The sequence below is a fragment of the Neopelma chrysocephalum genome, unplaced genomic scaffold, assembly GCF_003984885.1.
Source record: "Neopelma chrysocephalum unplaced genomic scaffold, ASM398488v2 Primary Assembly neopelma1_22, whole genome shotgun sequence".
Classification (NCBI taxonomy): domain Eukaryota; kingdom Metazoa; phylum Chordata; class Aves; order Passeriformes; family Pipridae; genus Neopelma; species Neopelma chrysocephalum.
The window spans coordinates 27,790,313-27,803,037 of NW_020897689.1; the positions used below are offsets into that span (position 1 = coordinate 27,790,313).

Sequence of the window (12,725 nt, forward strand, 5' to 3'; positions counted from 1 at the left end):
CAAGGAACAACAAACCTGCCAGACCATGAAATTAGTTCTTTCTTGTTCACCCAAAAGCTTTTTCCACTTGTTGAGGAGTTTACATCATTGTGCTTGTTGGTTTGGGGGTCGTTCGTTCTTTTAGCATTACAATGGCTTTTTCTTAAGTCATCGTTTAGGAACGATCTTCACTCAAACCTGAAGCAAATACAGGCCACAGCTATTAAATACTTCAGTGTCTTGTCAGTTTTGCTTATGGGCTGCTTAAGGCACAATATTAGCTTGGAGCAACATAACAGTAGTACTGGCAGTGTGAATGGCACGTCAGCCTAAGGACTTCAGTCACTTGTCACTTATGATGTGTCCCAATATCAACAAAACCAAATATTTTTGTTCTTATTGATGTTGGATCTACAGTAGACTTCCCCCCACCCATCTTTTACTATGATTCCTTCAATAAATAATATCTCCCCCTCAGCTTCTTTCCTATCACCAGTTTTCAAGCTGAGGCAATAGTCCTACCTGTAAATGAAAATCCTGTTCGGTTTAATCCCAATTAAATTTGCATACATAAGTGTGCAGGTTTAAGGTTCACACCTAATCATTTATTATAACAGACAAGAAGTTAGGACCCAAATATCTATTAGCTCTCTTCTGATTCTAAATTTCTATTAATCACTTGTGAAATCTAAGAGACCTGAGCTTGAGAATAATTTTAAAGGTTTAGTGGTCCCGGACACCTTGGTACTGTGACTCAGTATCACAACCAAACAAAATATTACTACTTCTTTTCCTGTTAAACATTAAGAAGGTCAAAATACTTATAAATACCCTTGAGTCAGCTGGCATGACCTTGTGATCATGAACGAAGTAACTGTACTACAAAGGAATTTTTAAATATATTTTCTACTTAGTGCATTTAAGCGTGTTATTCAGTAGCCTTCACTTTCCTAATTTCAAAAAAGTTTATTTTTATTTCACTTTCTTAATATGAATGCATTATCCTAACATTAGAAAATGCAGCTGCTATAGATGGAGGTAAATGTCTGTTTAAATTAAGTGGAATTTGTCTATTACTGAACAAAAGCTATTTCAAGTTGAAGAGTTTTTGGCATCAGTACTACCAGCTCTCCTGTTTTCAGACACGGAAGAAAAATGTTTTCATTCCAGCAGGCACAAAGCCATTATCAGGGCACATACAGCCCTGTATCACTGCCAGATCTTCCTGGGTAGAAGGGAGCACATTTCCTCCAGCTTGAATGGACCTGAAAGGATTTGCAACTGTGTAACCCTGAAGACATGCAAAACTTGGTCACTCCCTTATCTCTACTGACGAGATTTAACCTTTTAAATCAGAGATTGCAAATTGGGAAAAACCTCTAGGATTTCTTTATTTCAATTGTAACCAACTGTTCAACACACTAAAGAGGTGGCTTTCTGCTCTTTGCAAAATGTAAAATACTTTTTTTTTCTAGGCATTTTACACTAGGCAACAAAGTAAAATTGCAAGTCATCATGCTTTGTTTACTTACCTCCGCTGCTCTCCAGGCACACAGTTTAACAAATGTACAGGGCACAAATTGCAACTATTTAAAAACATTAATACCAAGTCAACTGTTGCACATTTTCTATGATGCAAACGCTCACCATTTGCAAATTCTTACTATTTTACAGTAAATGCCTTCCTGAAATTCAAAGGCATTTGTGTGTCACACATGAAAAATCCCTGAAAAAGTGTAATTTTTAGCACACAAAAACAAATGCAGAAGGGGAATACTTTTAAACGTTCTCTTCTGTATTGCCATCAAAGCACAAGAACTCAGCCAGCCACATGGAATTTTAATCAAATGTTCTGAAAGTATTTTGCCTTTGGCCTGAAAACAAGAATTATGCATTTCAGCCCAAAGCACAATTTTTGAGGAAAATTCTAACAGGCAGAGTTCAAGTAGTTTAATTTAAAATTCAGCAATGCTACAGTGACACTAAAAAATAGCAAGGCATAGTTGGATCCTGCATAAAACACTCCAAACATTTTTTTCCTGATTTTTGTGGGAAATGTAGCAACAGTGTAGGCAGAGCTGCAGAGAGGGCAGCTTATTTCCCATTGTCCTTAAGAACAGAAAAGATAAGGACAGCTGCTCAGAGATTGTATCTTCAGTTGCAACTCTGTGGTATACCAGAAGAGTTTTTCCGCATTGGGGCAAATATCCTGAACTCTGCCCTGCCACTGTACCACCAAAAAGCCCCTTCTTACCCTCTTTTCCTATCATTCCTGTAAAGATTTTCAGCCTACCAGAGACATCCAAACTTGGATGTGTCTATTACCACTGTTAGCCATGGCAGCCCAGTAATATCCATAGTAAAAAGTTTCTGAACTTCTTGACATATCACTGGAGCTAAACATCAGCATGGCAATCTGACCCATGCCAAGATACACACTGAATACAGCTGGCCACCAGCAGTCATAATTTGTACCTACTGCTTCATTGCTGTCTTTAGGTCACATCCTACAACTCATCACTATGGAGAGATCTATTCTCCTTTAGTCATTATGCAATTTATTTTGATGATCCTTGCCCAGTCACATACATCTCTGTCTCACCACCTGCAAAGGGCAGCCTCCTCCACCTCACAGAAAACCTGGACTGTACTTTGCAGAATCATTTCTTCGATTAGAAATGTCCCCATTACAATATTATCAAATATGCACAAAAGTAAGCTGTCCCTAGTGTGACCACTCCCAAGTGGTCATCCAAAGAGGGACTCTGCATTTGCTGCATGCCTTTAGAAATGGTAAAGGCTCTGGAGGACATTGGCAGACACACTGTAAACCTACTTCAATGAAGATAAACTGGGATAGGGCTGGAAAGGACTTATTCCTGTAAGTTTTAGCTTAAAATTCATGTTAAACGTCTAAAAACAATTTCAGTAACAAGTTCACATTTTTGCATTAGCAAAAACGGTATGGTTTTTAAAATTCTCATCAAGTCTTAGTGATATTTATTGCTAATATCCAAAAATAACCCTAAAACATATCCAGTTCCAGTAAAGAAAAATTATGGAGACACATAGCAGCCTTGCTATTTGTAAAAATTTTTCTCTTAATGCTGTAATGAGATATATTACCACATAAAAGCAAATTGAACCACTTGGGCAAGTAAAAAAAGACATACCAAACCAATGCACTAGTTAGCAACAAAAGAAGGAATGAGTAACTCTCCATAGATGTAAGTTTACAGCAATTCCCCCAAAGTCAGTGAAGTTCATTTGATCCTTCATTTTCCCATCAAAATTTTTATCTCTTCAGCATATTTTAAAGGGTGTTGTCTACTAGAAGTCATTGAGCACACATTTTAGAGACTACAAGCTAAAGTAAATAAAAGGAATCCTAGAAATTTCAACAGCATATATTTCACAACCCTAATTTAAACCAGGGTTTCCACATATCTTGACAATTCAAAGAACCTTCACTTCAAAATTCTGTTATCTAGCCCTTCTCAGCCAATAAAGTATAAGCAACCTAATAATCAGAGGCATTAGCACACAGTTACAAGCCTTTTCTGCCCTCCCTTCTTACAACAGTGCAAGATACACACAGAAGGCAGCACTGTAAAGAAGGGTAAAATATATGAATGGTGTGCCATGCAGAATTAAAAAACCCACACACCAACCATTCGTGCATTTGAACGAAAACTAGACAAGAAAAACCAGTGGACTATGTTCAGAGTTTTATCAGTAGTGAAGCACCCCTTCAGGAATTGGATTTCTCACTTCGGTAAAGGAACAGCTAGAAACAGGGAAGGTGGAATTTGATTATCTGGTTTTTCAAGCACAGGCCTACTGTCTGTGCTAGACTCTCATCGATTCACTCAGTCTAGATACTCCCAGATGGATCTGGAATAACCCTGAGGAGTCAGCGAAGACTGGCCAGGCTCCACTCCATCCAGTCGACAGCAGCTCTGTCTGGGTAGGGAGCATCTAAGGAACACCGAGTGCAGCCAGGCTCCACAGCCTACTATCCTCCCGGGCACTCAGCCTGCCCAACACCTCATGCCCTGGCTGCAAAGCTCACTCTGCCAGCATCCATATAAACAGCGAGAGACAAGTTGGATCACTGCTCCAGTGCTTCATGGAAGGGCTGTACTCAACCACAATTAAGCAACACTGGATGTGTCTGTTACTACCAGGTTTTTTTCCTCTCCTTCCCACACAAACGTTTCTTTGCACATATATTTGAGTTTTGTGACAGAAGGTAATATGCCAGCTGTGCTTTCAAAAAACTGAATAAAAAACTGTCAATACTAATCTATTAGCATCAGTGCTAGCTCCAATTTGCATTTACGTTCAATGGTTAAATTCCAAGGTTTATTACAGTCAACAAGACTTGTGTCACCTATTTGCAAAGAGCTACGATTTTGCTATTAAAATTTTTTTGCTTCATCAGGTCTACAAGAAAAAGTAATAATCCAATAATCAAATCAAGACTACAGAAGTTAGTTCTTTCAAATTACCTATACCTATCGGTTCTGTACTGTCCTCTTGGACTTCCAGCAAATTAAAGCTTATATAAATAGAATAAAGGAGGCAGTGGGCATGGCCCTATCTTCAAGGTCATTTTGGTGCAAAACAGCAACAAAAATACAGGCAGAGTGAAGAGGAAAATCAAGTTTCCACTTCGAAAAGACCATTTCTTAAGAAGCTTTTTAACATTTAATCTCATGCGGGAATCAAGAGGGGGGCTGGATCTCACAGAACAATAAATGAGCTCACAGAAAGGAATTGCATTATTCTTGTAAAACCACTTTTAAATCTGAAACTTTAATCTAAAAGAATTGGTTAGGGAATATATCTGACAGAGTTTTTACTGTATCAAATGACAGTTTAAAAAAAAAAATCAAAAGCTAGCAATTTGAAGATGATAAAACAGAAGGAATTGATTGCTAAAGGCTGAAATCTACTCAGCCTACACAAAGCAGCAGTGGGATCTTCATAGCCTTGTCTGGTAGGAAAATCCCAGAAAGAACAAGACAAGCCAAATCAGTCCATCAACTCACGTTAGTTGCCACTTTACACAGCCTGCAAACTTGAACCACTTGTGGAAAGGGCAGTGGATGAAAGTGACTGCCATGAATCCTGCCTCCCTTCCAATGACTCTCTAAGCTCACAGGGCCATTACACAAGAGAGATTTCCCAGGGATATGAAAAAAAACCCCAAAACAAAACAAAAAAACCCACCCCAAGACACAAAACACCAAAAAGCCCAGATAAACCAGGTTTTCGGGTAAAACCAAAGAATCTAAAGTATGTGCATCTACACTTATTTGCAATTACCATACTGAATGGTATTTTACAGTCTCACATTTCTGTGCTTCCCAATTTTCAGACTGTTATTTTCTAATAAGTCTTCCACTTTTCCTGTAAAATTGATATGTATATATAAAATGTGCACAAAATAATTACATTTCAGGGCAAAAGCAGTTTTTCCCCCTCTCTAAAGACAGAATGATTGAGAAATCATTAAAATCCTTAAATAGCAGAAGTAACTAAAAAAAATTAACACAGATATGCCTGACCTTTTTTTGCTCTGATCCAAAAGCAAATGAAGCACTCACCTCAAATCTCAAAAGCCAGAGTTGTACCCATATCCTAGTGCCCAAAGGCCCTGTACACAGCCTCTGAGATATCATTTAAGTACCTAAAAGCATAAATACCTGGGAAATTTGGCTGATGTGCTCCTAAGGTTTATGCCAACTAACAAATCAAAACTCCAGCAAGCTGACCTAACCAATTTCATCTTGCAGAACTTTTCCAACACACGATTCCTCATTTTGGTCAGGAAGAGATGTCTGAAGGACAGAAAAAAAGTAGGTGAAGGCAGCAAACCCCACCTGGAGATCCTTTGTGAGACTGCTGCAAATACCAACACACTGATAGCCCTGAATTTCTAGAGATGCACTTTTTAAGCCCTCAGGGAATGGAGAAAAATATTTACGACAGACAAATATTTTTTTTTATCTTAATCTTCAGTCTACTTAGAATGCTTTCATGGGATTTTTCTGTTACATACCTTTGTACTCTTGACAAAAAAGAAAACAGTCTGTGGCTTTTTAGTGATTTCTTGCATAATAAGTGAAGGAAAAAATAAAGCAGATTTTAAATTCAGGACTCTAATCAATGCCAAGCACAACATTTTCCCCAAAGAATATCCAAGATGTTCCTCACAGACCACTAGAAAAAATGGAGTTTCTCACGGTTCTTTCTTCCTCTCCCCCAACCTCAAGTCAGGCCTCAGTCAGCAAAATTTGCCCCTAGATGAGATTACTTTTTACAGTACTCCTTTTACACTACAAATTCCTTTTAATACAATCAAGTCTCATTTCTATTTAGTAAAAGTTTAAAAATACATTTTTATCATGAATTTAGGGAACCTTACCATTTTAACACAATGGTACCCACAAAGTTAGCATTCCTAAGGACATGCAATGTGGCCTCTGTGGTGACATCATAAACAGATCATCTAAAACTGACTTTGTTCTATATAGTACTCTAAAAAATTCCAGTACACTACAGCTTTAACAACCAAACAGAAAACAAAAGCCAAGAGCTCCAGAATTACACCTCCTCTTCTACGGAGTGTTGCTGGGGTGTACCAAGTCCTGTAGCCCAACAGAGAGTGAGCTGCTGCAGCTCCATGTTGCCAGGTCCAGTCAATAGTAAAGCTGAGCATGTATCCCTAGCCCCTCACTCTGCTGGCTGGTGTAACTTGATGTTTGCAGGCAATTGCACACTGACACACAGTCCCAACACCGAATGGACACAGTCCGGACTCTCCAGCCACAGGCACTCGGGATGCACAGGCCCCTGTAACTCGTAGTGCTCTCCCCAATGGCTGGCACTTACATCTCATGCACACAGCAGAGAACAAAACTGTTTTTCCCTCACCCAAAAGACACAGAGCTTAATAAAAAGACAGACGTGATACATCATTACAGGCCACATACTAATGAAGCCCAGGGCATGGAGAGACATGTAGACCGACTTGCAATCTGTTTACAGGCAGTTGGCCACCTTTAGCATCTTTCACCTCTCCCCACCACCCCTCACACTTCTTTCCTAAACCACCTTGATCCCCCCACCCGCCCCGTCTTTGGCCCTTCCTTTATTCATCCCAAAGTAAGCCTTGTGCAATCCCTGCAGACTGCCACCGCCCCCACCCCGTAAGCTCTGGTGGCTGTCATGGGACAAATCTGGCAGGGGTTCATTTCTCTGGGTTTGTTAAGCTGTTGCCCCACCTTGTTCCCCTGTGCTCCTCTGTGCATGGAGATGAGAATTCTCACATAATCTAACAAGTTAGATAAGTGTGTGGAGAGTTAATAAGTACTTGGACAGTTAATAAGTACTTTGTGGACCTGAAGACACAAGGAGTATATAGGTTCACTGTAGTCAAGATTTCCAACCCAGGGAAAATGCAGGAACTTAAGCCAAGTATACCATTCTGCCCAATTTTGCCAAAAATTAAAGCTTCCACCTTACCACAATGTTAAGTGATTCTACCTCAACTTCCATCAAATTTTTAGTTCATCGGTCTCCTACCTCACACTGCAAGTATCAAACAGCATTGCTTTAAGTTTTCCACAAGTCTCAAGGGACTTTAGGTTTCTTTTAGTGTTCTCTTATCAGGAAACAATATTCACATCTTTCATAGAAGAAAAGTTAAAGGGAAGTATTTAAAAATAAAGACAAACTTTCCAGGGTATAGAAACTTTTCCATTTCCCACATCACTTAACTCTTTGTTGCGAATACTGGGGGAAAAAATGGTATTTAAGACTGATGGAAACAAGGTCTATTCAAGCCAGTAGCACATACGAACTCATGATGCAGTATGGTGAAGTACTGGTATTTTCTTCCTCTTATACAGAAAGCATTTGGGAGTACAACATGTAGTTCATCTCAAAAGTCTAAGGAAACTTACTTCAAAGTCTTATGGGCATCCAAGTACATCCTGGAAGTCTGGCTCTCAGTTTTAAAAGTGTCAGAGGAAACTATAACAGTGCACAAAACACCTTTGAATGGATGAGATTGTAGTGAGGCAACTAAGAGTGTAAGATCCACCTATCTAGGCTTGTAGACTAACTGCTAGATCTACAAAAACCCAAACTCCTGTCAAATTATGTCACTCCTGCAATTAAAGCACATTACCTCTAAGATAAAACTCACCATCCTGAATAAGGCACCAAAGAGTCCTTCTTCACTAAGTGGGATGCACAGCCATCCAGATCAGTGGTGCCAGGCTTGAGTAAACCAGTTTAAAAAAACCCAACAAAACAAGCCAACAACAACAAAAAAAATCAGCAGACACTGATACAATAAAAAGGAGTTTTTCTACTGAATTCGGACGCCTGATTGTTGTTTGAAGCAAGTGAATAAAAGAGAGGAAGGCCTGCAATTGTATTCTCTTTCCATTTTGAGCACCCTAATGATAAAACTACAGCATCAGCTTTTTTTCTTTGCCTATTTTCCTTCTGCACCCATTAAACTTGCCTTCTTAGCTGTACAGTAGCTCAGTTTCAAACAGAAGTCTGGAGAAATTTCATACACTCCTCCTCTCCTGCATAACTTGTTACAGCAACTTGACAGTACAGAACTCCATTCAGAAGTTGGAGATGTGGGTTAAAACCACCTCAAACTAAGGCATTTAATATAAATCTGCCACTTCCTGAGAAAGTGTTTTAACAATATGATTTATAAGCAAGCCATATAACTTATGTTTCAGCAAAAAAATGTGGTTGCTGACCATAACATCATAATTTGTGTATTAGTCATAGCCTAAGAATACTTACTAAACCAGATTCTCTAAGCAAGGCAGGTCTGAAATCCAAGTAACTGACAGGCACGCAAAATACCTGTGGTTCAGCTCTGCCCAGTGGAGCACCTTCCTGGGCCCATTCAATTCCCCGATCATCAGCACTTATCCAAAACCCCAGGTAGGAACAACAGAGCAGGTTACCTCAGTGCACCAGCTTCCAAAAACTTGAGGTGACACGGAGCTGAGGAAATATTTAGTCTACAACTATAGCCTTAAAAGTTACCATTACCACACATTTACAGTAGCAGGATTTTGTTTTAATTATAGAAGAAGTCACCTGACAGTGGTAGAACCAAATTTATGAAATATAGACAATAGTGTTCAAAATCATTAAATGATTTTCCTTTCTGCTTTGTAGATGTGTATCATTTAATTCCAGTCTAATAAAGAATGCATTCCAGCAGAGAAAAGCTGCTACAATGAGCCTCTAAAATGGCTATTTGCTTCTAAGGTTGTAAAGTAACTCTACTATATCTGAACAATAGTGATACACACTCCATGAAGAGTTAAAATGTAAAAATACAAACCCAGCTTTTCAATATTATGGAGACACTTTAACAAAAACCTACAATTAAAATACCAACTAAGTTTTATAGCTATGTAGATATTAATCTTTAGGCTGAAAGAACCAATCATTAACTTTCAAATTTGTTCAGTGCAATGAATCTAATATTGTGTGTTTCTCTTTCTTAGACTGGACTTCAAGAACTTTCTGACAGACCCTTGCAGCCATGGTATGCACCAGTTTCTTCATGTGCTGCCAAGACAGAAGCAGAATTGAACAGAAAAACCAAGAAATGTTCTGAGTTCTAGCACGGCACTCTCCATGGGCATGTCAAGATACTTTTTCCTCAAAGTTTTCCAGTGCTCTTGACAACAGCTTTTTGAGAAGTCTTTCCAGCCCCACTTCAATCTGTATTTTCAGATCATCACAATGCTTACAAGTTTGAGCTTCAGTTATTTACTTTCTACAAAAGCAACATGGCCACTCTAATCTGCATCACATTCTTCACATTGTTTTAGGATCAGTTATCTTGAATTCTGGTTTTTGTAAGGCAGTTCTCCACCAGGGGGTTGATACTCACAGCTTCCTCAGGAGGATCTGTGCTCCCATGCTGAGAAAAAAAAAATTCTATCAACTTAATCTCGTAGAAAGAATGGTCTCCTGACCTGATCTTTCAACTAGAAAAATATAATTATGCATCTAAATATCCCCAGGAGGGTTGGCTCTGAAGCAATCAAATATATTGGTTGCTTCAATCACTAATATAAGACATATGCATTTTATCCAGATGTCTATAACAATGTGAGCTGCTATATAAAAGCTGGAATATCAGCTATTTGCAAAAGCCAAAGATCGTTGCATATTACTGCAATGAGATCACTGCAAAGTTCTATGAAAAAAAGGTATGGACTCTTGTCACCTATATTTGACCACCTTCAGGGAAATTCCTACCTTTTTAAACTGCATGCTAACATACATATTCAAATTGGAGTTAAGATTGAATTAAGGTTATTTGATGTGTGTAAGATGGTACCTTACAAAAAAACTGAAAAGTAAATTTTGCATCACTTTGTCTGGATTTTCATTTGTTTCTAAGACTGAATTTTCATAACCAAGGTGAAGTGCATTTATTTACAAGCTGAAACATACGGACTCGAAAATTCACTTGGGCTTGATTTTCTCCTCCTTACCTAGATGTTTTGTATACATAATTATATTAATAAACACTCTTTTATTGCAGCCTGTAAACATCCAGATGCTAGTCTTCCACACTATGTATATGTCAAACACCACACTTCACCATAAAGAAAACCAAGTCATCCATCTGCACAACATATGCCTTCCAACCATTTTCCATTCACGGTTTTTTGGTTTTTTCTAATAGAGACTAATGCGGCTGGGACTTCGTGTGCAGGGAGTAGGGATCGCCAGAAATTCTGCTGTGGACCCCAGAAGGAGCCGAATCACGCCAAAGGTGAGAGTGCCTGGTGCCTACGAGAGCTTCCCATCACAACCCAGCACGCCGCAGAGTCAACTAGTGTTAACCCAGCAACAGAGTGAGCCGATGTGCCGGTAACTCCGGTCTCATCAGGAAAACCCAAGCTACAGCACTTCGAACAAAGAAGGTGCGTGTGATGAAGTTATTCGCAGAGGAAGAGCTCGCCGCGGAGCGTTCCCGTGTCCCGGCCGCAGCGCACCGGCCAGCCCACGTGCAAGGCGGAAAAAAAAAAAAAGAAGAAAACTTTCGTAAATTATCTTCATTACATCTTCATGCTACCTCTGTCTCATGCCCGGAAAGTGGCTTAGATCCCTCCTCGCTCCTTATAACAGAGCTTAATCTAGTTTAAATTAGCGACAGCGTGCGGCATCTCTCGGGGCTGCCGGCTCCCCTTCCTTCCCCAGCGCGGGACCCCCGGGACTGCGGCCTCTGCCCAGCTCCGACCCCGTCTCCCGCCGGGACAGATGCTGCGCTTGGGGCTCCCCCGGGCCGCCACAGCCCTCCCCCATGCCCCAGGAGGATCGCCCCCTCCCCCGGGTTTCTGCTGCTCCGCAGCGTCTCCCGGCTCCCACAAAGGGAGTGGGCGGCCCTGGAGGCGGCCGGGCGGAGTGGCCCCCGCCGCCGAGGGAGGAGAAAGGGCTCCAGGAAAGTGGGGGAGGGCAGCTGCAAAACGTGGAGATGGGGGAGAACAGGGATAAAAGAGATAGGGGAGGCCGTCGGGAAGAGTGTGGCAACGAGGCGGGCGGCACTGCCGAACCCCAGCCCGCCTCCCCCCGCGGGGCTCCCCTTGCAGCCCAACACGGCCCCCGCACTGGCTCTGCCCCGGGCGGCGGAGGGCACTCCGTCGGGGCTCCCCCAGCCCTGCGGGGGCGAAAGCCTGCCCCGGGACGTGGCGGGCGGCTGCAGACAAACCCCGCAGGCACTGCATTGCACTGCGCGGCACGCAGTGCACACCCCCCGCACCCCGAGAGCCCCGCACCCCCGCCGCCGCCCCGCTCTGAGCTCACCTCGGGGCTGGCTCTGCCCCGGCACCCACAGCAGCGAGGCCGCCGCCAGCAGTGCCCGGAGCAGGAGCAGCCGCCGCCCGGTGCTGCCCATCGCTGCCGCCGGAGGAACCCTGCCCGTCTTACCGACCCAGCCCGCCTTATATCCTCCCCCACCGCCCCCGGCCCGCCCCGCCCCGCACCACCGGGGGCTCGCTCACACACACCCCTTTCCCACACACACAGCCCACCTCCTCATACGGCCAGGGTGCCCCGCGCCCCGCACCGCAAGTGTCCGTCCTCACAAAACCGGCCCCGAAGCACTTGTAGCCCCGGCTGGGCGTTGCGAGAGATGCGTGGGGTGCGACGAGCCCGAATCCCGCAAGTAAAAAGTTCTGGTCAGCTGTAGTTACTAAACTGGAACTTTTTGCAAGGAGAGGGAGAAGGGAAAGGTGAGTATGCAAAATTACAAGATAAAAGTGTGGGGAGTGAGGAAGCATTGCTATGCTAATTCAATGTACAAATTTCTGTACGGCTGATATTTTCAAGTGTTAACAAAAATAAAATAAAATAAAAAAATTAAAAAATTATCTGTTGCGGCTTTCCTTGTAAAATTTTCGTCTGCTTTGAAACTTCACTCCCATGCTGATATTTTTCAAGCCCCTGTTCCACATAAAGACAGTAAATCAGCTATGTTTGTAAATGAAATGAGTTCTCAGTTGCTAAACTATGAGGTTGATTAGTTCTTGTCCAGTAGGAAATCTTTGCAGCTTTTTAATGATCAGCTACCTCACAAAACTAGCATAAAATGTAGCAAAAAATTTGTAGAGATTCTTCAAGATGGACACATTTATTCAAATGTTTCAGGAAAGTTTGTCCCACTTAGGCTTTAT

General features: G+C 41.7%; 2 protein-coding genes across 2 annotated transcripts in view; one reads left to right on the top strand and one right to left on the bottom strand.

Moving 5' to 3' along the window:
- The window catches only part of LAMA1 (laminin subunit alpha 1), a 99,987-nt gene extending 88,044 nt beyond the window's left edge, over window positions 1–11,943 (bottom strand). The window contains exon 1 of the mRNA XM_027676316.1: window positions 11,857–11,943. The gene's annotated coding sequence lies outside the window, so the exon portion shown is untranslated. The remainder of the gene's footprint in view (window positions 1–11,856) is intronic.
- On the top strand, window positions 11,357–12,241 carry LOC113964237 (basic salivary proline-rich protein 3-like). The gene has a single exon (XM_027676248.1). It carries the CDS (start codon window positions 11,357–11,359, stop codon window positions 12,239–12,241), a length of 885 nt encoding a protein of 294 aa, XP_027532049.1.
- Window positions 12,242–12,725: the final 484 nt, after the last annotated feature.